The following is a 26,820-nucleotide window of genomic DNA, read 5'->3' as shown; positions in this document are numbered from 1 at the left end:
TAGCTGTTTGCCTGGAGTTCAGCTTTAATTACTGTCACGTTCCTCCATCAGTGATCCTTTGGCTTGTTGCAGGAAACTGCAACAGCCAGAGGAAACCCCCACAGACACAGGAAAAACTCATATACTAAATGCAGATAGTGTATCTGAACCCAGGACCTTGTGTTCCACGCTTCCTTATGTTTTTTAGCATACAATATACTTCACAATAAATGCTTCAGTCTAAATGTTGTCACCTTGTGCTTTTGCAGAAGTAACATGTGTTTTACAGGCACACTCACTAAGCTAAATTCACAAAGCCATATTTATATATTTTTGATCTGTATTTTAACATATGATCATTTTCGCAGAGGAGACATTCAGCTCATGGAAATAAATATAGCATTGGAGTAAAATAATTTTTTTTTCTACATTAAATGAAATTTTAACTGTTGCAAGCTTCACTATCTCAAGAAGTGTTATTTTATGATCGCATGTGTTCTACTTTTATGAATTGAGGTTAATCCAGGTAGACATTGCTGTGAGTTTTGAAAAACGGCAGCATAGGCTATTGAATAAAGGGGTCCCATTTTTATTATTTTTCCTTTCTGTCTATGGCGTTCCTCTGTTTTCTCTTTTGTACGTCTCTTCCCATTACCATCGCACGTTATTTATATCCTTGTATGTAAATCATTATCTTTGTGTTTAGATTTTTCACTGTCTCCCCTCCATCTGTGGCTTTGCTTTTATTTCCTCGCGTCTGGGACTATTTTTACTGATCTTTCAACCTGTTGTGAGTTAGAACAGAAATCTGGAAATTCTTTGACTTTGGGCGTCTCTGACAGGAAATCAAGATATATTTCTATTAACCACTTTATGCAGCAAATCTCTTTTGGCCGAGTAGTGTTTAAGAATGACTCTCTTAAGTGTTCCAAATAAAACATATAGTAAGACTACAGGATTCCAGGCAGTGAAAAGTCACAAGAGAAGGTTTTCCCCAGTCTGAGTCTTTTATGGCAGGAGGAGTTCATTGGTTGGGATGAATTTTCCCAGCCAGTTGCCAGCACAGGGAATATCTGCTAAATTCTTCCTCTCTCTTTTCCATAGGTACAAGAATGTATATTTGCCCACTGAGAATATATATGTTTATGCCAAGATCATTCATTTTAGTGATTGCTTGGTGGCTGGGCATTAATTGTCCTAATAATTAGCTAAGGGGCAGGTGTACAGTGTTCTAAGGCTGATCCAGGACCCACTAGCTCCCACTCAAAGCACCCCAAATGGGATTCGGATCTCCCAATCCAGCTACTTTTGGGCTCCTTGACCCCTATAAGCAACGTTCCAAGATGCATTCAGGAGTTTTGGTGAGCATAGTGTAGCACACCCCCTAAGGTACCACAAGTAGATTAGGATCCCCCACCCTCCACAGCCGGGCACACCGAATTTCCACAGGCACTCAGAGTCATAGAACAGTCCGTGACTTTGTTTTTTTTTGTTTTATTGAGGGATTTGAACTTGGATGTTGATGTGAAGTTATGAGATGCCCACTTCACTTATGAACAACTTTTCATATATACAGTCTATATACATTCTTCTGCTTCCTCCAGTACTTGCTTGCTTGCAGAATTCCACTGGCACAATAATAGTTTTTTCTTTAATCAGATACTTTTTTATTGAAAATTTTTTCTACAAATTACAACAAGACCACTACATACAAAACAAGCCCATTAAACATATAATATTACTATAACCACACATAAAAAATAGATTATGCAACTTACAGATTATAAAATCATTGTCACTAAAAACCTTCTATCATAGCATTAATAATTAACGCTGATAGTTAATCTGACACAGTACTCACTCAGATTTAGAGCAAGAGTCTTTTATAGGCAAGAACCCAAGGCCCCTTGGTTGTGTAGCAAAGTTCAGTCTCCAGCATTCATCACTGTGGCTACTGATCCCAGCACCACCTCTTCAGGCACTGCCAACCCATCTGGCTGCAGCTGCCTCTTTCACTATCCCCCCTGGCTAACTTCTCCACAGTCCTCCTAGACTGACACGTTCTCTCTCTCTCCACACTCCTCCCAGACTGAATACTCACCCGCCCACCTGGCTATCTTCTCAGGAGATCTCCCAGACATGCTGACCTGCTCCCGCTGCCCTCTCCTTGCTCCCGTGCCTCCGGGAAGGTATTCCTCCATGTGTTGTAGGGGATCCTTCCAGTACCCAAGCCCCAGACCCGAGGTCACCCTCCCCCGACTACGGGGCACCCTGAGAGGGCCTCCGACAGCCTCCAGCACTCAATCTCCATCTTCCGCCTGACTCCCCTTGCTGGCATGATTCATGTCTATTTATGAGGTGAGTCTGCCCCCTGCCAGCCCATTTGCTCGGGATTGACTGAATTCCTCATAAATATGCATGACAGCCCCTCCTGGATTCCACTCGCTACATCTGGAAGCTTCTCCAAGGTTCCAGAAACAGGGGAGGCACCAGAAGAGCTGTCAGGTGAGTCATCCAGCCTCCCTAAGTCACTCAACCCTGACCCAGATTCAGCCCAGGCCTGGCTCTCAGCCAAGCCAGTTTTCCTACACTAATACCTAAACTATACACATCTAGAACCCTAGCTAGAGGATCCTACAATAGCATAAAGTATCACAGTAGGAACTTGTTATTTTACTATGCTCTATACTCTTTCCAGCATAACTATCCTAGAACATAAAAGCCAACTAGGGAAGGGGTATTCTCTCTTGGTATTCAAGAATTATTCCTGGGTTAACCCATCATGTAAGGAAACCTGATAAAAAATACCTACTGTGTCCCTCGGTGGAATTAATTGAATAAATTGTAATACATTTAACTGCTGTTTCAAATTTACCAGCTCTATCTGACATATTGAAAACCAAAAATTCTATGTAGCTCCCTTTTAGCAATGAAATCAAACTAAACAAATCACTCATAGGTAGCTTGTTTTTTTCATACAAATATTTACTTAACATTACTTACTAAATTATAACAGAAAGTTATACATTTACACCATCTGAAACAACTAAGCTTGTCAGTGCCCATTCACTACAGAGCTCATTAATACTACTCGGCCCGTCTATTTCTTTGTTTCACCATGTAGCAAATACTCAAGAATGTAAACCAAATCGTATATTTTATCACCATTCTTTTCCAATATAGGAATGAAAGGAACAAAATGGTCAGAGTGGCTTTTATTTCATACACCTGGGTTGATTTCAGCCAGATGGTGCAATTCTCATCATGCCTGTGGGTAATGGCAGACAACTTATGCATATTGCTAAGTCTCCCAAATGTGATTGTAATTTTTTTTCCTGAGATAAGGCAGGCTGTGCCCTGTCCTTTCTGGGATGCTCCTACGCATGTAAGGGTGATCAGTCTTCCTGAAGGACTCTGTAGGCAAGCTGTGCACTGGCCTATTGGGTGGTCCTAGACATGTGAGGGTGATCAGTTCCCATAAAGGACACCAGAGGTAGCTTCTAGAAAGACTTCTTACATCATCATGTACGTGATCATACATGATCACCCAAAACAAATTGTTCATTAGCTAGAATCTCAAGAGCAGGATCAACCTACCATGTTCTGTAGACTTTTTTCGAAACATCAAGGTAATCCAATCCAGGTAAACTTCCAGTGTGAGTTAGAAGGGAATTTTTTTTTTAATCAGGTATCTCTGTTCAGAACTTAATATATGTATGGGAACATCTGTAGTTACTGAGTTGCCTACAGCTAAGAAGGAGAAATATTGGGGCTGATCTACTAGTTTATGACCCACTATGAAAAAAACCCTCCCCACAGCCTCCTCTCCACTCCTTTTCCCCATATGAACAAAACCACCCCATCCTCTCTTGATAGACCAGCAGAGAGTTCGTGCTGTCACCCCAATATCCCAGATGCTTCCCTGTAGTGTCATTGTTTACTCCCCACCCTATAGAGTTGGATGACCATGGAAATGTTTTTAGTGCCACTCTATGTCTGTGATTTAAAGCTGAACTTCACGCAAGCATCTAAATACACTGATAAAATACATACATTGGAGCTATTGTACCTTTGATTTCTATGTCTCCCTGTCCATTTCTAGGATTTTCACAGCTCTGTCATGCTACACAGCCCTGTCTGGCAACACAGGAATCTTGATTATTTGATTGGCTCCTTGTGCTGCTGCTTCATTATGCCGTCTAAGCTCTGTAGAACAGTGATCGCAAGATGCCAATATGTAGTTAAATACTTACACTGTTTGCATTTTATACAATAGTTTTAATAGTGTATAAATAAATACAGTGATACATTCATTTGTGTATTTTATATCTGCCTGTGGTTCTAAGCTTTTAGTTTATAGGCTTTTTGGATTTATAAAAAAATACATTTATTCAGTGTATGTATAAGCATAGGTAAAATATAAGAGTTACAGATGAATGCCTTCATTTCTTAGAACTTCTTTATGTGTTCTTCAGGTTCCTCTGATTTGTGAAACAAAGCCAATAAGTATCCACCAGATTATGGCTTACCAGCGGAATGGTTGTGTTAAGAGTCGGAGTGCCCCTCACCTCTCCCACACATCACCGGAGTTCCATCAAGTCCAGGTGGACCCTGAGCCAGATCTTCCTGAGTCACCTGAGCAGTGCACAGACAAAGATCACTGTACGATAGAGATCAGTGAGCTAGAGACTAATGTATAAAGCAGCTTGTGCTGTATAATAAAGCTGAGCTGATCCCACACCAGTGCCCTCATAATACTGCTGTGGATGTGCAAGTGGGAAGAGACTGATGCTTTGCCTCATAAAGGTGACACCAACAGCAAAAAAAAAACAACTACTTCTCAAGGGACAGTTCTCATCAACTCACAACTCGCCTAACAGCCATCTTTTGTTGAATGACCTCACTGTTACATCTGTACCTGCAAGATGTGTGCCGGGACTTGTAATATCCCTACCCTCTGTGGCTATTGGTAATCAATACTCATATAATACTGATTGCCTCCAAAAAGGCCTAAAAAAGCTTTTCAGAGAGCAGAGTTCCATCAACCATACAGTTATGAAGACATAAAGATGCTGTAAAATAATTTATATTAAAAAAACCTCATAAAGTTCTGCAGGCGTGAAATATTTGTGTGCAGGTTAGCTAACTAGCTGTTAATTCCTTGGTGCCTACAGTACTCCTAATGTATAGCTGTGACACCAGTGTGTATTGTTTGTTGTATAGCTTGTTTGTTGTAGAGCTCACTGAACTTCCCTTAGATCCCCGCTCCTATTGAAAATGCACATTATCTGATCAGACCCAAGAGATCATTTCAGGGCTTATGTGTTGGACACCAAAAAGACCAAGTAAACAAAGCTTTGGTTGAAATTAGGCAAATGACAACTACACGCAGACATAATTTTTGTATTTAATTTTTTTTTTGTATATTCTAAATGTTGACTTGGGGATTTTCTTTTCAGCCATATATGAATCTCATCTTTTTTAAATCACATTTTAATTATACAAATAAACAAAATATATTTAAAAAGTGATAAATGATGTGCAAAATATAATTCATCTATGTTGTACCATTTGATTGGCATTGGGTTGGAATTTAAAAAGAACTTGAATTTAAAGAAAATGTATAATACATGTCTCACAACTATCTAAACCCAGGAGCAACTATGGTATATATTAAAGCATATTGTCAGTCCTTAGATGTAGTGGCTAGTTTTTTTAAGGCTTTTTTCCTACATTTTCACCTGGTGATCCTGCCGGGAACACACTTCAGTCAACTGTACTGTTGTCTGTTAAGGAGTAACATTGTCACTCTAGGTTGCTGTCATGACTTTGGAGCAAAGATGTCTCCATAACAAAGGGGAAGCTATTCTGTTGTTCACAGAAAAGTATTGGGAAGGCTGGTAATATTGTTTGAGATTTCAGTCCTGTACATGGAAAGTTACAAGAACACAGGATTTCTGGCAGAATCAACATTTCCAGAAAATAAGCTTAGTCTGAAAATAGAAAAATAATGCAACCACCACATCTAAGGAGCTGGTAAATTGCAAGATATCACATTTTAAGCTATACTTTAATTTCTTTTTTAATGATCAGTAATCATTTTACTGGTCTGTAATGGAAAGGGAAAAAGTCCTAGAAGTTGCACATCTCTGCAAAACACATTTCACTTCACCCATGAAGCTTAGTCATGACTAAGCTGACTGGGTGGAGTGAAACAAGTTGGGGGCGTAGCCTGCTCTGAACCCAGGCTGAGGCTTTCATACACCTTCTTATGGGGTTTTGCAGAGATGTGCGACTTCTAGAACTTTTCCCTTTTCCATTAGATGTCTAGAGCTGGGACGAGCTCTGTTCTTGTCTGCACACCAAGCAGTTGCTACATGAGAGGACCGTGTGGATCCTTGAGTGGCACCTGTCAATTTAGTTTGGGTCACATTTTCCTGGCCTGTTTTACTTTGTTTTTTTATTTGGCCTAACATGGATGGACTACAAACCAATAGCATCGTTAGGCAGTAATCTGTGTGGGCGCCAACAGACACTGGCCTCTTCCACTTAACAAAGAGGAGTAACAACGACTAAGATCTAAAAGATGGAAAACTTTAAAAAGAATAATTTTGGAAAGAAATTAAACTTAAGAACACATTTTCAAAATAAAAATTTAATTAATTTAAGGCATAAATGAGCTACAGTTTCAATCCCCGAGCCCCGTTTATTGCTGCTGACAACTGTAGCAAGTTAAAAAATGATACCTGAACAAATGTAGTTTTGTTTGCCAATGTCCAGGGACCAATTAATAGGTGAAGTTAGTGATGACAATCTGAGAACAATTATGACTTTGGTTTTATTTATTATTTTTATAGATAATAAAATGATTTGAAAATAAAAGTGATTTTTTTTGTTTCATTTGCAACACCACATACTTTATCTGAAGATGTACATTGTACACAGTCACAACTATATTTTTAGCAATCTTAGAATGGAACTATAAGCAAAACTTAAAATAAATGAAATTTGCCAGCCACAAGATTGCTAAAGAGAGTATTCTCCTGATCTTTGCATGCTGATCCCCACTGACCAAGTTGCTTTGGAATCATGTTCAACCCTAAAGACCAGCAATTGCTGGTTTGACAAGAAGTGAGCAATGCCGTAAGAGCAGGTGAGTGCTTTCTACTCTCTTAGTGATCCTGTGTCTTGGGGCAACTTGAGGACCACTAGTATGATAGGGGCTTTATGCTTCATAAATGTTGATCAGGTGACACTGCTAGGAAATTACAGCTGATTTTTTGGTGTTGTTCATTACAGCACACATTACTGGGCATTCTATCCTCAGTGATGATGGTACAAGCGCTAATGGATATGAGGTTTGATGACTTTTAGGTCACATGTGGCTATGGCATTTCTGTGTGTGTAAAGGCAAAGGGTACAAAGGGGTTGCTTTAATAAAGGCAATTAGCATGTGCAATTTGCAAAGTGCAGTTGCTCCAGAGCTTAGTAATGGAGGTAAAGCTTCACTAAAGCTTTACTGCAAAGAATACCCAATTACGTGCAAAGAAAAAAAAAATCATCATATTTGTTTGCACATGATTAGATGATGGAAGTCATCAGAGCTTCTGCTTATTTACTAAGCTCTGGAGCAACTTCCAGTGTGTAAAGGAAACACTTTTTTTTGGTGGAGAAAGCTTAGACCCCTAGAGCCCCATTTATGTTTTTTGCTGTTTGTGGCGCCACTGGGCACATTCACCTTTCTATTTATCCGGGCGATCATTGTCACTGAGAAAGTGATAGAAATTCCAACATTTTAGAATTTATACCACAGCAAGAGGTGAGGGTAAATGATCCAATGGTGACAAGTGTCTGGGTGACAACTGTCTAAGATGGAAATTCGTCTCACTTTGCTTCTCTTCCTGCAGCATCTTCACAACAAGAAGTGAGGGGACATCTCCTGACAACACAGACAGCTTCCCTACTCTATCCCTAAAAAAAAAAAAAAAAAAGGTAAGGTTATACATATACTTCAATGTTGTATAAATTATCTAATTTTATAAGAGAAAAAGTGCCTAATTGTCAAACCTAAGTGAAGGAAAAGAGAGAAATAAAATAACAAAATGACATGCAATAAAAATGGTATCTAATTGGTTGCTGTTGAAAGATTACATTTTTATTTTTATTCTGGGTTTTATAAATGACTACCAAAGAACCTTATGATGGAGTGTACAAAGCACAGAAAGCATCTGATTCCAGGGTGGAAACAAATGACTGGGTAAGGCTTCATTTTGTCAGGAGGGTCCCGTCATCTCCCCCTTTCTGATAATTCACATGCAGCACATTTCATTTTACAAATATTTTCCGCTATAAAGTTTTCTCAGGAAACAAATTCGATTTCCAAACAATGGGGTTGTTCCAGCACTGCAAGCGGCACGCTAATAATGTCATAGCCTTTCAGGGCAGGTCATTCAGGGACAGATAGGAAACAGCTGATGACTGAATGACAGGATGGTTTGCTGTGAAATTAACACCAACACACGTATACATTCAATGGACATTTTATTAGGTGCAACTAGTCACTAACACAAATGACACATAACACATCCAACCTTGAAGAGGAAAGGCTGTAGCAACAGAGCTCCATGCCAAGTTCTGTCCTATGCGAACTAAGAACATGTAAAGGAGGCTACACTGAGATCACTAAAGCTAAAGACTGAGCTATTGAAAAATTGTTGCTTGGATTTCCTATAACAGTAAATCTATGAAAAAAAATAAAAAATAAATAAACATATATATATATATATATATATATATATATATATATATATATATATATATATATATTATATATATATATATATACACAGCGGGGACGGAAAGTATTCACTCTTTGTTATATTGCAGCTATTTGCTAAAATCATTTAAGTTCATTTTTTTCCTCATTAATGTACACACAACACCCCCATATTGACAGAAAAACACAGAATTGTTGACATTTTTGCAGATTTATTAAAAAAGAAAAACTGAAATATCACATGGTCCTAAGTATTCAGACCCTTTGCTGTGACATTCATATATTAGGTGCTGTCCATTTCTTCTGATCATCCTTGAGATGGTTCTACACCTTCATTTGAGTCCAGCTGTGTTTGATTATACTGATTGGACTTGATTAGGAAAGCCACACACCTGTCTATATAAGACCTTACAGCTCACAGTGCATGTCATAGCAAATGAGAATCATGAGGTCAAAGGAACTGCCTGAAGATCTCAGAGACAGAATTGTGGCAAGGCACAAATCTGGCCAAGGTTACAAAAACATTTCTGCTGCACTTAAGGTTCCTAAGAGCACAGTGGCCTCCATAATCCTTAAATGGAAGACATTTGGGACGACCAGAACCTTTTCTAGAGCTGGCCGTCCGGCCAAACTGAGCTATCGGGGGAGAAGAGCCTTGGTGAGAGAGGTAAAGAAGAACCCAAAGATCACTGTGGCTGAGCTCCAGAGATGCAGTCGGGAGATGGGAGAAAGTTGTACAAAGTCAACCATCACTGCAGCCCTCCACCAGTCGGGACTTTATGGCAGAGTGGCCCGACGGAAGCCTCTTCTCAGTGCAAGACACATGAAAGCCTGCATGGAGTTTGCTAAAAAAAAAACACCTTGTGTGTCTTGCACAAGGTGGTGAGAAATAAGATTCTCTGGTCTGATGAAACCAAGATAGAACTTTTTGGCCTTAATTCTATGCGGTATGTGTGGAGAAAACCAGGCACTGCTCATCACCTGTCCAATGTAGTCCCAACAGTGAAGCATGGTGGTGGCAGCATCATGCTGTGGGGGTGTTTTTCAGCTGCAGGGACAGGACGACAGGTTGCAATCGAGGGAAAGATGAATGCGGACAAGTACAGGGATATCCTGGACGAAAACCTTCTCTAGAGTGCTCAGGACCTCAGACTGGGCCGAAGGTTTACCTTCTAACAAGACAATGACCCTAAGCACGCCGCTAGGAGTGGATTCACAACAACTCCGTGACTGTTCTTGAATGGCCCAGCCAGAGCCCTGACTTAAACCCAATTGAGCATCTCTGGAGAGATCTAAAAATGGCTGTCCACCAACGTTTACCATCCAACCTGACAGAACTGGAGAGGATCTGCAAGGAGGAATGGCAGAGGATCCCCAAATCCAGATGTGAAAAACTTGTTGCATCTTTCCCAAAAAGACTCATGGCTGTATAAGATCAAAAGGGTGCTTCTACTAAATACTGAGCAAAGGGTCTGAATACTTAGGACCATGTGATATTTCAGTTTTTCTTTTTTAATAAACCTGCAAAAATGTCAACAATTCTGTGTTTTTCAGTCAATATGGGGTGCTGTGTATACATTAATGAGAAAAAAATGAACTTGATTTTAGCAAATGGCTGCAATATAACAAAGAGTGAAAAATTTAAGGGGGGTCTGAATACTTCCCATTCACACTGTATATCAACAACAGAAAAAGTTAAGTTATCAATCAAAGGAAGAACAGAAGGTGTGTAGCCCCAAGCCCCATGTGAACTAAAGATTACGCCCTCTAGAGCGCCGTTGTTTGGCATTTCTGAGGCATATGAATTATTTTCGATCCTTATCGGTCCAACAATTATATCTTACAAAGAGACCCCATCAACTCAATATGGCTTATCATTTATCAAGTCGCTGATATTTGGGTCCCATGACTCTGGATGCCAGCGACCTTCCAGGCAATGCCACACCCTCTCTCCCACCAAGGCCGGAAAGGTTATATTTATTTTTGTAACACCAATGACCAAAAAATTTAAAACACCTAAAAAAAATTTAAAAAACACTACTAAGGGCTATATTAAGGAGTTTCCTAACTAAAGGGAGATGCAAAGAATAGAGGTTTGTAAGTCTCTGTCAAACCTCCTCCCACTGGCCAGTGAGTTGGTGTACCTTGGGACCCAAATTTCCAAGGTTGGAGCTCTCAACTTGAGTGAGTCCCACAAAATCCGGCGTAGGTGCCCAAAATGTATTTTAAACAGGTACTAATATTTCCTTAAATAGTGGGTAAAAGGTTGTAGCCAGCGGCCTCTTCTACTGAATGTTGGTCATGACCTCTCAGCAGACCAGGTGGCAGCACTGGACTGAACCACACAACTGCCTCAAGGAACTCTTCCCCTTTTCCTCCACTGCAGATCCCTGGTCTGCTGGGACTGGTAGTCTCAAAACAGCTCTACAGCACCAGGCTCAGTCTCTCTGAGGACTGCATCCCCCACAAGTCCTTGCTCCTCCCAGCCGGCTTTGTCCTCTCCCAGGGTGCACAGCATTCCATTAGATTCCTCTACTGACTCCTTCTCTCTCCTCTCTGCACACAGCTGCTCCTCTTTTTGTTGGCATTGGCAGTCAGGCCTAGCTGTGTGTGGGTGGCTGCAGGATCAGTGACAGCCTGGTCTATCTACACACACGCACACACCCTTTCTCAACCTTTTTACCCCAGAGAAACCCTTGAAATACTCTCATCTTTCTGTACCACAGACATACTGGTAATTAAGTAATTAAGGACAAAAATTAGGACAAAAATAATTCCACTGTTGCCCATCGAATGTGACTCACTCACCTTGAATTGGGCCACGCCACAACTGCGCTGCAATCATGTGATAAGCACCCTCTGAGGATTTGCCCCCTGTGGATTGCTCTGCAGAGGGCACCAATGTTTAAATGAGCCCAAAGAGCATTGGAGAGGTGGAAATAAACCAATGTGAAGTGGCAGGAAAGCAGACTACACAAGACTGACATGTCCATTCTTGCCCCCTGGGACTTTGTCATCTAAAAGGACATTCTGATATGCATGTAGGCAGGTGCAGTCTACTTTCTCCACTGCAGTGGTGCTATCCACAGTGGCACTGCAGATGGAGAGGAGGTCAGGAGGAATATGGTTCCTCTCTGGTTTCCTGGGTCAACGATCCAAGTGGATGTTGCCACCCCATGTGACTCTGGCAACCATCTTGGGTCAGGCAGGGCTATTTTAAGGCCCTGGCTTCCAGGTTTGCCGTGCTTTTGGTGAGTTGGTAGAGTAGGGGCAGGTCAGGAGGGAAAGCGTAGGGTTAAATCTCTTCTGCACACTTTCCTGACTGGGGACGAGATGGCCAGACCGCATTCTGCCCCCGCTCAACAGATGCTGTCAGTCCAGCTGGAATCTGGTCCTTCACGTTGTTGGAAACTGTGAGGGCACCCGGCTGGGTAGCTTGCCACCGGCTTTGTTGTGAACTTTTACTATATTACTTCAATACAAGTTTTATGTTGCACCTGACTGTGTGAATTATTGCTGCCGCACATTATGCACACACAAGCATGCTGGTATCAGCCCTATATGGATGTTAATGCACACTGAACAGACACCCTAGTATTAGCCCTTTTTTTCTAAGAATTATAGCACTTGGCTGAAAGAACACATCTTACCCAGAGATTGGCTGACCAGGGGTATCGGCAGATGTTGCATACGGTTATATCCTCATCTGACAGTAATCTGTTGGACTGCATAACATTCAGATTATATTTTGCAGGAATCTTTACACATTCCATAAGTGGCAGGTGGTTTATCTTGAGCATGAAAGACAAGTATCCCAGGTATATACAGCTTCTTGATCTTTATTTGCAGTTCCATTATGTTTTAGAATTTATGATTATCACATATCCTTTTTTTTTCAACTTAAAGCTGAACTCCATGCAGATACAAATTATTGCAGCTCTGAATTCCTTAATGCATTATTACATGTTCTTTTTAAATGCAATTAGTTTAATACCTAAATTTGGCTTTATATCAGTGACTTGCATTCCCCAGGATAGCAGCATTCATATTGGGAGAGAGACTGCATGTAAATGTGCTGGTAAGTACGTGCTGATAGGCAGAGAGCAGAGTTTGCAGGAGGATAACTGTATGGGGTTGATTAGCTTAAGGCAAATAGACTATGCCCTTTGCAAAGTGCAGTTGCTCCAGAGCTTAGTAAATGAACAGAAGCTCTGCTGACTTCCATCATCCAATCATGTGCAAGCAAAAATTTTTTATTTTCCTTGCATGTGATTGGGTACTCTTTGCTAAGTGAAACTACCTAATTTACTAAGCTCTGGAGCAACTGCACTTTCTGCACTGCACAGTCTATTTGCCTTTAGTAAAATCAACCCCTATCTTTCTGCTGATGCTCTTTCTTGGTTCAGTCAGCAGGTTGAGGACAGGATGATATCACCACTGTAATCTTTAAAGTTCAACTCTGGGAAATTTGAAATGTCGCCCTTACAGTGGAGCTGCACCAGCACTTCAAGGGGTGATTGATTTTTTTTTTCTTGGGGCACCTCTACTTATCCGATCCTCCATTCCCCTGGCAGATGGTGCTCCCCCATGCTCTGGCGGTGGACCCTGTATTGATCTTAATGATGCCAGGACCTTTGACCACTGGAGCATGCGGGAAAGGCAACACAGAGGATCCTGTTTTCTGTGTCCCCTAGACTTAAGTAAGGCGTTAACCCTTGCTGTACAGACACAGCACTGCTGCAAGGAAGAATTATCAGTTGGTGACATCTACCTGGCTGTACTGCCTGATGGGACTGGATAGACAGAAACAAATCCTTTTACAATATTGTCCATATATGTACAGTATTTCATTTGTGTATTTAGGAGTTTGCCTGATATTCAGCTTTAATGTTCACTCCCTTTGTTAAAATTTAATTTATAAAATAGTAAAAAAGTAATTTTTGTAAAAAAAAAAAATCATAAGCAAGTGCTTTGGCTGAGGTATAAGATCCAATTTTAGTCCTTGACAATAAGGTTAAAAGATAAAACAGAGCATAGTGACCATACTTACCTATCCACACCACATTTTGTATGATAACCACATAATTCTCTGTGTTGTTTTACTGGCCAAGCATTGTTAGAGGCAAAATAACTATAAAAATAATTTATGTCATGCTTGGAAGTAAGGTCTCTATCATGTAATATAATATCTGAAATGAAAAGATCTTGTTATTACAGACTGGAAGATCACCTTGTCTATGGATTTACTTCTTAACATGTAATATAATATAAAAATATAACAAAAGCCAGCTTTTGCAAGGTCCATAAAGATCACATTTCTTATGCAGATTCATTCTGATCCCTTGTTTTGAATGTCCCAGGGCAACCACGGCGCACACAAATTAAGGCAGAGGGTACAAATCACACTAGATAGGTCATTAGAATGAAGACGGTGTTGTATGAAAGTCTTCATCTGTTCACTAGACATCTGAAAAAGAAAAACTTTTATCAGGTGTTACTGTCGCGAAAGAAAAAAAAAATACAAAATGAGTGTTAGCAAGCCATTTTAAATAAGCAGCAATCTCCTTGCTAGCTTCATTGTTGGAAAGCCATGTAGGGAAGAACTGTGCCCTGTCAATCCTCACAGCTAGCTCTGAGGGCATAACCCCCCTTAAGTTTTGGTGATGAATATGAGACTTGCAGATACATTCTCTTTTAACAAGGCTCTGTAGCACCCTGTGTTAGGAACTGTTCTAAGACTGTTGCCATAGGAGACAGCGCTCCTACACATGCAGATGTGGTGTCTTGCTGGATGCCTTTCCCTGCATGGCTGTCTACCTCTAGAAGTCTCGGAGTCTGCCAATTAACATTGCAACTACCTAAGAGTGTCCTGGCCCTAAACCCTCTCTCCCACCATTCTGTTCAAGAGAAAATAAATCTCTTTGCATTCAAGAATTGTCTGGCGCCCTTGAATCTACCCTGCATTACACCCACTATGCCTTGCAACCCACTCTATACAGAAGGATGTCAGCTTTCCCTGGCTCTGGAGGTTCTCATTAGACTAAAGGAGGCCCGGGACCTTGCTACAGCTCTACTGTAAAATCTACAGGGTTCACCCTGGTTTAGGAAAAAGGCTTTTTGGCTCATTTTAGCCAAATATAATCTGGTTAAACTGTTTGTTTTTTTTAACGTACATGAAATACCGGTTTTATCTTTATCTGTCTTCTTCCTCCTCTTCCTCTTCATCTTCATCATTTTCTGTTTCTTTTTCCTTTTTCTGCTTAGTCACCTTTGGTAAGGCTAAATGACTTTCAATGTCCAGAACTTGCAATTTATCCAGTCCATGGAATGCACTTTCTTTTACGGCTTCAGGAGTTAGCAGGTTGAACCTAAGAAAGACAGAAAAAAAATCACATTGTTGAGAATTCCTAAATGTTGCCAGTTTTATTTTGGCTCCTAAGGCCTCATGTACACTAGGCATTTAGCACAAGCGCACTGTCCAGCTCAGCTGCCAGCAGCCTGTAAAACCCTATCAGAGGCTGAAAGCTGCTTTGACTAGATAGGGCTGGATGGTTCACCAAGTGGTACTAACATATACACCCAGGGACGATTGCCTAGAATATAAGAAATCTGCTTTCTGGGCATTCATCCCTGGGTGCATACTGCACTAAATGTTAGTATCACTCAGTGCTTCTTCTAGCCTTTCCAGGCTGCAGCATTAGACCTCTCGTTAAACTTTTTCAGGCTGCTAGCAGTGCACCTGTGCCTTCCGTTTGCACAAAAAAGCTGGGATTTCCTGCACAAGGGCTAAATTTCCAGCATGCATGAGGCCTTAAATGTAGTGATATGTTTCAATAAAAAATATTTTCAGCCAGTGTTATGATCCAGGCACAGATATATAGGAAAAGACTACGGCACTGCTGTAGCCTCCCAGATATGCACTAGGGTAGATGTGAGGGAAAAGGGAATGGACGTTCAGGAATATGGAATATGGCAGCTCCCCTGTATAGGTCCTGAGTCAACCTAGTAAACATGAAAGCAGAAAAGAGCAGAAGGCCTCTCCATCTGAGTATAGAGTGTGCAATGGTTTAGCTTCTGGTGCTGAGAGCATAGGTGCGCTGTCCAGTCACGCTTCCAGCAGCCTGTCAAACTCTATGAGAGCCTGACAGCTGCTACAGCAGAATGGGGCTGGATGGTGCACCTAACAGTATAAATGTTTAGGGCAATATGTGCACAGGGATCAATGCCTGGATCGCAGACTTACCTGCATTTCAGACATTGATGTCTGAGTGCATACTGCCCTAAATGGAAGCACCGCTAGCTGCCCAATCCAGTCCCGTCTAGCTGCAGCAGCTGTCAGCCTCTCATAGAGTTTAACATGCTACCGCCAGCAGGGTTGGACGGGGCACCTGTGCTCTCTGCCTGAAGCTTAATGCCAGAGCCCTATGCACCAGAGCTAAATGCCCTGTGTGCGGGGGATCTTGGATAGAAGTCAGTGACCCTACTTTTTTCACAGCAGTAAAGTAATAGAGAGTGATCACTGACCTGCCCATAGCGTGCTGATGAAAAGCATTACAGCACCGATGCTTTCTTATACTTTTTATCACAACACTAGGGGGGTTATTTACGAAAGGCAAATCCACTTTGCACTGCAAGTGCAAACTACAAGTGCAAAGTGCACTTGAAATTGCACTGAAAGTGCACTTGGAAGTGCAGTCGCTGTAAATCTGAGGGGTAGATCTGAAATGAGGGGAAGCTCTGCTGATTTTATTATCCAATCATGTGCAAGCTAAAATGCTGTTTTTTTATTTTCCTTGCATGCCCCCCTCGGATTTACAGCGACTCCACTTCTAAATGCACTTTCAGTGCAATTTCAAGTGCACTTGTAGTTTGCACTTGTAGTGCAAAGTGGATTTGCCTTTAGTAAATAACCCCCTATGGAGTCAAGTAGCACCTGACTGGCTCACTGTGCCGTCCTTCCCTCTTCCAGTCAGAGTCCTTTTGTACGTGAAATTTCAGGAAGCTAGCATAAAAACATATTGGGGAGCTCATTCTAGCTGCACAACAGTTGTATTTTTCTATAACATGACTGGATTAAACAATTTTTTTTATAGTTTCTTTGCATTACATTTTTAAATATACAAAATATTACATGGCAGCATATATACAATATTAGTGTTGGTTTCTCTTACCTGAGGAAGATCCCCTTTATATTAGGGATGGATTCAAAGGCACTGTCAAACAATGTGGCAATCCTGTTGCTCTGTAGGTACAGGTACTCAAGGCTCTCAGGTAAGTCCGATGGGACATAAGACAGCTGATTCGTTGACAAATCAAGCAGCTGCAAGACACATGGTATGCATATGTCAGCCTTGGCTACATTATCAGCTTCAGGTAGGAAATAATTCTAGATTAACTGTTTTTACATTAGGATTATCAATAACATGCACAAATGAAAATTCTGAAATTTCAGTACTGGGTGAGCAACAGTGCTCTACTCCAAAGACTGAGGCTCCAAAGGCAAATTTTACCAGTTTTAGTTCTCAAAAGTTTTTCAGATAGGTCCCCAGGTTTTTTTATTTTTATATTATGGGGAATCCATTGCAGCAGTGTCATACCATCATTTGACCTTTAACCCTTTCATGACCGGGAGTTATTGAAACCTGGATGCCCAGGCCAAATTTAGCAGTTTTGGTATGCATTGGATAAACTCACAATACCCCATGTGACTGTTTTGATTACCAAATAACCATGGTACTTTATATTAACCTCTTACCACCCATGTAATGCACTTGTGTGGGGGTGGGCTTTATTGCCCACATAACACACATATACTTCCATGGACAGCCAAGATATCTGTCTTGAGAGTGTGCTCCAAGTACAGCGACTAAATTGTCATAGGCAGCTCTCGGTCTCTGGGTATGATTGGGAACAAGGGGGACAGTCTCCTGACTATGTGACCACTGTAACAGCCAATCACAATGGCCACATGATGGGGCAGTCCATCTAGGCCCCTGAACGTAAAGACCCACATAAAGGGATGCCGGGGCTGGATGGCAAGTGGTTATTAATGAGTGTTTTTAAAAATACAGCATCACCCGCAGGATGTGACCAATAATCACATATGTACAGTAGGAGAAACCTGATGACCGAGCTGCCTTACCTGGAGACTGCTGAGCTCTGCCCAGGCCCCTGTATAAATAGAGCTGATCTTTAGTTTATTGAAGCTTAGGTACAGTTCTTTCAGCTTTGACATCCCAGCCAGTGTGTCTTGTGGTATGGAGCTAATTTCATTTTCTTTCAATTTAAGGATCTCCAAGTTCTTTGGAAGCCCATATGGAACAGATTTTAACTTATTGCCTGACATGTCCAACGTTTTTAGGAGCCTCAGTTTACGGAATGCCTCCTTATGTACTGAGCTACTCATAATCTTGTTATAGCTCAGATTCAGGTCCTCAATAAAATATGTGGTGTTAAAGTCATCCTTGGAAATGCCAGTGATTTGGTTGTGAAGAAGCATCAGTGTCTTCACCCTACGAGGAAGTCCTCCGGGTACCTTTTCCAGCAAGTTGTTGTACATGTGAAGAGTGTGCAGCTTCTTTAAACCCTGAAAAGCTGATGGATGAATACCCCGAGCCCTCAGCCTGTTGTTATGGAGCAAAAGATACTCCAGGTTTTTTATCTGCGTTAAAACATCAACCGCTATAGACCGAATGTTATTCTTTTCCAAATGAAGTATGACAATGTTACGGGGTAGCCCGCTGGGAACGTGAGTCAGGCCATTGCTCGATAGATCTAGATACTCAAGTCTGGTCAGCTTCCTGAAGAAGAGAAAGAATTAAAGGGTAAAAAAAGAGCCCATATCACTGCAAGCAAAGATCAGCTTGTGCTAAGTACAAGGATATATTAATTGGAACTTTGGCCAAACAGCTATATTCATATTTTAAATACTTATATGTGAACTTTGAATGGAGCTGGCTTTCTATTCTTAACTACGTAGGCACACAACCTTTAGTGCCTATAGTAGCTTCTTTCTGTTGGGATCACACATTTCCTTGTTTTATTGGTCTTGACCTACAATACTAAGGGGCTCATTTATAACAGGGAGCAGTTCCTCCATACTTTGTGGCAATTTGTGGCCCATTCAAAAAAAATGCAGGCCATGGTATGCAGTCTGCAGTGTCCTACGGAGTTCTCCAATCTCTCTCTGATTGTCATCAGATCATTTATATGACTTTGACAGGTCCCACCTTTTTTTCTTATTCATTTTTATTGTGCTCCTATTGCTTTAGAGCCCAAGTAAATAAACAGTCAGGCTGCACCGCCTCTTTTAGTTTTCTTCTTTCACTTGTCTGTTTATTGGACAATCAAAAAGCACTGTGATGATGCGGACTGATTGTTCATTGACAGGACTGGAGCAGAAGAGGTGACATCTGTAAAGCAGGAGTGAGAAATAAACTTATCTGACTGTGCAGAGTGATGTAAAATGGAGGGATTTTAGTAAAATTAAAAATTTTTGCAATCAGAGAAATTTCCCAGAATTTGAATTTCTCAATTTCACTTACCATAAAAATAAAATTAGCTTTTTTAGAGTTGATTTACTTAATTTAGTGTACTTTGTATTTCTGTTTTTTCCCCATTGTTGTGTATTTTATCGATATTAGACTGTAGATCTACATTTTTCCCATGGTTTGTTTTGTTTTTGAACAATTAGGCTAATGAAGGGTAAATTTGGCAAGGGAACAAGTCCAGGATGGTTGAAAGTAGCTTATGTAACCCTCAGGAGCCACCTATTTTGCACCCTTAAAACCACAAAAAAAAAAAAAATCATACTTCTTTGATCCCATTGCATTTTGCCAAAATAGCAAATTTTGCTGTAATCTCCCAATTTTTTACAAAACTTCAGAGACATTAAAATGGTGGTTACCGCACAGTGTTTCTAAATAAAATCCACATTTGAAAAACAAAACAGCCAGTAAAAAAGCACATTCTGGAGGCAGCAGGATTGCCTCCTGAAGGCCAGGGTAAAAGAGGGCTAATACTAGCCCAAAGACTGCTGATTAGGATATTTGATCTCTTTAAGAGCTTTTGCTTGAAGAATCTTCATCACGCAAAACCCTTCTGGGCATGTCATATGTCAATCCTCTACTGTAATCTGTGGTTCTATCTTCTATCTCCTTCCTACATCACTCCTAGGTAAAGGCTTGTGTGTTAAATGACAGAGCACAATAAAGGATGTTTGCCACCTATGCCTCATTTGTACCCAAGGATGTCTTGTATTCATAACTCCAGAAATATACAATTTTTCTATTGAAGAGTGATTGTCATTGTCTCACCCAAATGTCTCATTGTTCATGCCATCATTTGTCAGGAGATTGTGCTGCAGGTAGAGCTCCCGCAAACCAAATAGATGACTAAATGCTCCTTCTGGAATCTTTTCCAGCTTATTGTTCTGCAAGATAGAAGAATATTATACTTTGGTTGTGTGTTGCATGCTAATCAAACAAACTATTTTTTTATATACGTAAAGTATAACTAAAGGCAAAACTTTTCCCTTTGTTTGGACAGAGTGAAGAGGAATTAGTGGAGATGATGTCCAGGTTAGGGAGATTTACCTTCTCTTTGTCCTGTTTACTGTTATCACAGAATGTGAAAGAGAAAGAAAATTCTACATTTTGGGTTGTCCCCAGAACAGTAATCGAGAGAAAATATTCCAATAAGGACACTAGTTCTGGTGACCCTGGTGACAACCAGAGATTCTCTCACTTTGAAGGGATATCCTCTTACTTATTATTTTGGCTATGGGGCAGGAAGTGAAGGGAAATCTCCCCAATGGGGCTCAGATAGCAAAAAAACTGACTAGGGTGTCCCTCTTCTCTCCTCAGTTGTCCTTCTTTTTGGTGTATTTTATATTTAGACCTCAATAAAAAATGCTAAACTACACTAAACCCTTCTACCAGTCTATTGTTGCATTTATTATTTTGAAAGCCCAATATAAAAAAAAATCAATGGTGGGAAAAGATCCTTGTTGGTTTAACCAATCATTTTTTGTGTATTAATTATTTATGGTCCCAATAAATTGGACAGTGGTAGGGGTGCGTCTTTTGCATCCAAATTTTGAGCTAAAAGGTCCCTCTTTCTCAGCTCATGAAGGTGGAAGGAATGGTCTAGTGTGTCTACTTCCTCTATTAGGCAGCCACACACACAATGTTTTATTGCTGACCATAACTTTCTCGATGATGTCCGCACCCCCAATTTGTTTTACACGCAACACAGGGACAGAAATTGAGGGGAAAAAGTTAGAGATAAAAATGTTACCTCTTCCATACTTAATCTAAAACAAATGGCTGGAATTTGGCTTTATGATTGGTCCCATCTTCATATACTGTATAGGTTTACTAAACATACTCAGTGTTGCAAGACAATTTGCCAATGATTTATAGTAATTTTTGGAACATTTCAGAATACAAACAGGATTGTACTAAATTTGTGTACCCTCAAATGCAGCTTGTATAATGCAGCAGGCAGGTTCCTGGGAACATACTTCAGGAAGTTGCTGGACATGATAAGAATCTCCACATTGTTTGATTGGTTGAACATGTTGTCCGGTAGACCAGCGTCTGTCAGTTTATTGTTGTGCAGATATACAGACCTGTTGGGAGACCATGCCATCATTTTGAAAGCCATTCTGCTATACAATACAATACAATACAATACAATACAAAGGTCTACGTTTTTTGTTCTTAAGAGATATTCCATTAGCCCATCCAAAATGTTGAATGGCAAAGAGGCATTCCATGACTGCAGTGCTGGAACAGAGGAGATGTAGGAGAAACGGGCCACCAGAAACGCCAAAATATGCTGATTTCTAATGAAGCAATTTGCTGGATTTAAACCTTTAGAGATCTGACAGGGTCCCTTCAAAAATTATATTTTAGAGATTGGGTCTAAATAAAGTCCATATTTAAGTGGATGTAAAACTTAGATATTTCATACTAAATACATACTGTAGCTATAAAGTGCACAATAAAAAATTGCCTTATCCTCTTTAAAATTAACTAGAATGCCTGTTTTTTGTGTATAAATGTATGATAAAGGAATATATCTTTAGTGAAAATGTTTAATAAGAGCCTGTGAACAACCTAAAAAATTGCAGGAAAAGCATAGAAAATCAAGTATTTTAAAAGCTTACTTGCAGCGTTTTTCTTTTCCATGAAGGAGTTTTTTCACTGTTGCGGTCTGGAGTCAGGTTCAGAGGCCAGTAACTATAGCAGTGGAGCAGCACCCACCGACAAGTGAGACAGGTATACAAGCAGGTCACCCTGGCTGATGACATGGGTTCACCTGAGGTGAGGGGTCTAAGTACTAATCAGTATTTACCGGAGATCCTGATGGTGGAGATGGATTTTTCTGTGTGTTATGTACCAGTTGGTGGTCCTCAGGAACGCCCCACCCGGAGGTGAGCAAGCTGGAGTCCAGTAGCAGATATAGAAGGTAGGGATCAAGCAGCAGCGTAGTCAGGAAACAAGCCAAAGGTAGGTAACGAATGGTTGTAGGTTTGGATTAAGCAGAAGCCTAGCCGAGGAACAAGCCAAAGGTCGGTACCAAATAATTGGAGGTTGGGATTAAGCAGAAGCTTAGTCGAGGAACAAGCCAAAGGTCGCTAACAAATGGTAGCGAAGATACGGACGGCAGCAAGAGAGACAAAAGTGAGTTATTGCCTGGAGGGAGCACAATAATCTGGCAACCAGGAAGTGCAGAGACATGGCTTAAATCAGGAAGTTCATGGGAGGAACAAAAAGCTCAAGGTTCAAGACAAACAAGATTCAAGGCAGAATCATTCAAGAAATTGTCCAGGTAACTGTCTAGCATTCCAGGTGGCTCAGCAAGCAGAGTTATTGCCAGACACACTGGAGGTCCTAGGTTCAAGTCCAGGCCCTAACAGTGCCTTTGAACTTGCTTTCAAATTTGACCACTTCAGGAAAAGTCAATTTCATAGCCCTTCCTGCACATCACTACCCCCTTTTCTTCTGGGGCTGTCTACTAACTGTCTGTCCTGGCCAACTCCTCCATCCCTCCCCTCATCTCTCTACATAACTGTTTATGTAGCAGCAGGGGAAGGAGCAATGAGGAATACTATAAAGTGTCAATTGACTGAGTCTGAGTCTGCTGGGGCTGTTGACCTCACATTCAAGATGGCCAAGATCAGCAGCAGTCTCACGGCTTTTGGATGCCTACACACTGGAGGATTTCTTGGTAAATAACTTGCCTAAAATCTGATATTGCCACATATAATCTTATGGGAAAATTGTTGTTAAAAGTAATAATCTGTCAACAGGGTTTCTTTACAAGACCAACTCTCCAACAGGGGAACCTAGGTGTCTCCTATTTAGCAAAAATATACTGACCTTATAAAAAGAGCTTATGCAAAACAGTCTTATTTAGGATTAGCATGGCAGCTAATCATATTTCTTACATGACCAATTCTTCTTAGACTGTATATAATGCAGTTTTTTTATTTTCTCATTTACATATGAGGAATGTTTCCTGTTATAAACACCACCCATATGCTTTTCAGCACATTTATAGGAAATTACTGTTATTAATAAAAAATAGCATATTTTCAATAATTCAAGTCTTTGGCACTGCTGACGTTAAACACGTAAGTTTATATCAGGTCACAATGTAAGCCTAAATCAATGTGTTCATTAGTTACATAGTAGGTGAGGTTGAAAAAAGACACAAGTCCATCAAGTCCAACCTATGTGTGTGATTATGTGTCAGTATTACATTACATATCCCTGTATGTTGCGGTCATTCAGGTGCTTATCTAATAGTCTCTTGAAGCTATCAATGCTCCCCGCTGAGACCACCGCCTGTGGAAGGGAATTCCACATCCTTGACGCTCTTACAGTAAAGAACCCTCTACATAGTTTAAGGTTAAACCTCTTTTCTTCTAATTTTAATGAGTGGCCGCGAGTCTTGTTAAACTCTCTTCTGCGAAAACGTTTTATCCCTATTGTGTGGTCACCAATACGGTACTTATATATTGAAATCATATCCCCTCTCAGGCGTCTCTTCTCCAGAGAGAATAAGTTCAGTGCTCGCAACCTTTCCTCATAACTAAGATCCTCCAGACCCTTTATTAGCTTTGTTGCCCTTCTTTGTACTCGCTCCATTTCCAGTACATCCTTCCTGAGGACTGGTGCCCAGAACTGGACAGCATACTCCAGGTGCGGCCGGACCAGAGTCTTGTAGAGTGGGAGAATTATCGTTTTATCTCTGGAGTTGATCCCCTTTATAATGCCAATATTCTGTTTGCTTTGTTAGCAGCAGCTTGGCATTGCATGCCATTGCTGAGCCTATCATCTACTAGGACCCCCAGGTCCTTTTCCATCCTAGATTCCCCCAGAGGTTCTCCCCCCAGTGTATAGATTGCATTCATATTTTTATATAAAATCACTATAGTTACATAAAGTAGAACTGCATAGTTTTGGGTCCCCATGACTGCTTTCCATAACAAACCTGTCCCCTGAAAAACAACAACCTGTAAAGGCCTGTGGTGAAACTAGACCAAAAGAATTGCCTCACATGAGGCTAAACTCAGTTCTAGGCCCCTAATACAAAAGTGGAGAGCCAGATGGCTCCTGGTCCAGAGAGCCGCGTGTGTAAAGTTAACAATAAGGAAAATCACTCTGTAGCATGGCACAGAAATTGCTGAAGGGATGGGAACATTAGTTGTCTCTGATGCCCACAAAAGCCAGAAAGTCTCCCAGGTAAAGGAGGCAATGCAAATTTTGTATATTTCTATGGAAAACTTGCATCTGAACCCAGCCTCTAAGAGCTTCAAGATGCAGAATAGGTAATGCCATGGGCTTTACAACGGTGAACTTTTTGCCACCAGAATTGGGGCAAAACACCTTGACCCAGACACAGGGATGCTGTTAGAAACCACGGGGCCCCATACAGCCAACCTGATAGGGCCCCCCCCTCATTCTGACAGGGCATCAACACTTTATAGGAATGCACTGATCATGTGGTCCCGCTGCCATGTTGGTGGCTGTAAAGTGTGTTTTGGGCTTAGCATACACTTTAAACTACATTTTAAGGAGTGAGTAAATGGGACAATGCTTGATAAGGTTTTTTTTCCTTCTTCTGTATCAACTGTTGGTGTAAAATTTTTCTTTTCTTTTTTTTTATTTATTGGTTGAACTCAATGGACTTTTGTCTTTTCAAGTTAACTAATGAATTCACCAACGGTATCAATACTTATGTATATGCACATATATAGCGATCTTGCATTCCTTGTTTCTCACCGTAGACTTGGTTTATGCCCAAAAGTCATTCCGTAGATTTTAGTTATATAATTGGCTGCAAAGTCTGCACTCATCAGTGAGTTTGGGAGGAAGCGGGGTGCCAGAGTTAGCTAAAAATGAAAAGAGGGAATAGTTACAAAAAGTTTAAAAAATATACAAGCATTCAAATTTTTGTTTATTCACATCAGTGGTGGCTGGTGTTTTTTTTTGTGGGGGGGGGGGCGCAAACAACCACCCCTCCGGTCGCCCCCCCGTACTTACCCCATCTAGGTCGCAGGTGGGCGGGCAGCGCTCCTACGGGCGGCGGCTTCCAACGCGTCTCTTCCTCCTCTGCATCACAGTGGAAGCTGTGGCTTCCAACGCATCTCCTCCCTCCTCCTTCTAGGTGTCCAATAGGATTGTCTGTCCTTTCAGCCAATTGGGTGACAGGTCTTACGACCCGCTTACTGATTGACCAGGAGGAGAATCAGTGTGACAATTGCGAATATTCATTCGTGATTGTCACACAACTGGGTGGGCTCAGGGTGCTGTGCTCTGCGCCCCGAGCCCACCCTTTTTTGAAGCCTATTAGAGCTTCAGGCTATAAAAAAAAAAACAAAACACTGGAATCCAAGCGTCTGGCGCCCTGCATGTAGATTAGGGGGCCGGACACATGGATATGGGGGGACAGCGCTCCTGCACCCCTTATGGACGGGCCGCTGCTGATTCACATTCAGATAAAACTTTGAGAAAGAAGTGTAACACTTTCACTGGACAAAATCATTGCCTGTATTCATGGTAAATTCTGAAATTTAGATTATTCTATATTTTCGGGTGTTTACACATTTTTAAATATAGGTACAGGAGATGGCTTGCACATAATGTACATGATGAGTTAAACAGGCTACAAGTGCAGTCAGATCCTTATACACTCAGTGCTTACAAGCTGTAAAGTAAGGGACAAATCCATTCCCCACTGCTGCTAATCGTGTGCTTCAGCCTAGAACTCATTTTGGCCAAACATAACACGGGTTGGAAGAGGGACTTGTTGGAAGGCACTGCAGTAACAAAAAAATGCAATGCACATCCAAACTTGATATTGGGCCTCAATTTCTGCATCTATGTGGAGCCAGGCGTCTGAATTGTTAATTCACTAGAAAACCTCCCACTCTTAGCTTTCTGTAACTCAGCTCATTCTTTACAACCTCAGCACAGAACTGAAGGCTCACAATACAATCAGTACAAAGGGTTACATGACCAACATTTTCTTAGAGAGAGCCTATCACTGGATAATTCATTTCAAATAAACTCTTCCCATATGATTATTTGTGTATTTAGTGTACTATGCATGTTATTTACCTGTAAAGGCTTGAGATTGCTGCTGGGCTCTGCCATCTTGGATGTGATGTAGGGAGGCCCGTGTTGGCCAAAATTCCCAGGGACCCAAGCAGTGGAGGCCAGTCCACAAGGGGTGCAGGGGTGCCACCCCTCCAGCCCACACCATCCGCCCCTCTAGCCTGCACAATCAAACATCACTGTGCAGGGCGCCAGACCAAAAGGCCTCTACCAGGCCTGTCACCCCCTCTCACAAGCACGTGACCAGAGCCCGAGGCCCCAATTGGCCCCTTTAATGATGTCCTCAGGGTGCAGAGCACTGCACCCTGAACCCTCCTACCCTGCAATACCCGTGAACACTTGGCTTCTGGCTTCCTGGACCGGCCAATCAAGACAGGAGGCAAAAGACCCAAATCGCTGGAGGGCTCCGCTGGAAGAGTGAGTGCGCCGCGCCCC

The 26,820-nt window shown here is 41.3% G+C and overlaps 2 protein-coding genes across 6 annotated transcripts in view; one reads left to right on the top strand and one right to left on the bottom strand.

The window, feature by feature from the left end:
- Positions 1-6,804, top strand: part of SLC1A7 (solute carrier family 1 member 7) — a 122,126-nt gene extending 115,322 nt beyond the window's left edge. Inside the window, exon 11 of the mRNA XM_073593514.1 lies at positions 4,455-6,804. Within this exon, the coding sequence (XP_073449615.1) occupies positions 4,455-4,679 (225 nt within the window). The 3' untranslated portion in view covers positions 4,680-6,804. The remainder of the gene's footprint in view (positions 1-4,454) is intronic.
- Positions 6,805-12,578: 5,774 nt separating this feature from the next.
- PODN (podocan) overlaps positions 12,579-26,820 on the bottom strand; it is a 123,064-nt gene continuing 108,822 nt past the window's right edge. For 4 of the 5 annotated variants that reach the window (XM_073593509.1, XM_073593511.1, XM_073593512.1 and 1 more), the window contains 7 exons: positions 25,051-25,160; positions 21,230-21,386; positions 20,071-20,186; positions 17,898-18,555; positions 16,927-17,075; positions 14,929-15,123; positions 12,579-14,222 (listed from right to left, as the gene is read on the bottom strand). In XM_073593509.1, the coding sequence (XP_073449610.1) occupies positions 14,949-15,123; positions 16,927-17,075; positions 17,898-18,555; positions 20,071-20,186; positions 21,230-21,386; positions 25,051-25,160 (1,365 nt within the window). In that variant the 3' untranslated portion in view covers positions 12,579-14,222; positions 14,929-14,948. The remainder of the gene's footprint in view (positions 14,223-14,928; positions 15,124-16,926; positions 17,076-17,897; positions 18,556-20,070; positions 20,187-21,229; positions 21,387-25,050; positions 25,161-26,820) is intronic. The other variant, XM_073593510.1, reaches the window with a different exon arrangement.

This window comes from Aquarana catesbeiana, linkage group LG07 (assembly GCF_042186555.1).
Source record: "Aquarana catesbeiana isolate 2022-GZ linkage group LG07, ASM4218655v1, whole genome shotgun sequence".
Classification (NCBI taxonomy): domain Eukaryota; kingdom Metazoa; phylum Chordata; class Amphibia; order Anura; family Ranidae; genus Aquarana; species Aquarana catesbeiana.
Note: the sequence above shows the minus strand (reverse complement) of the source record. Positions and strands in the feature narration are given on the sequence as shown.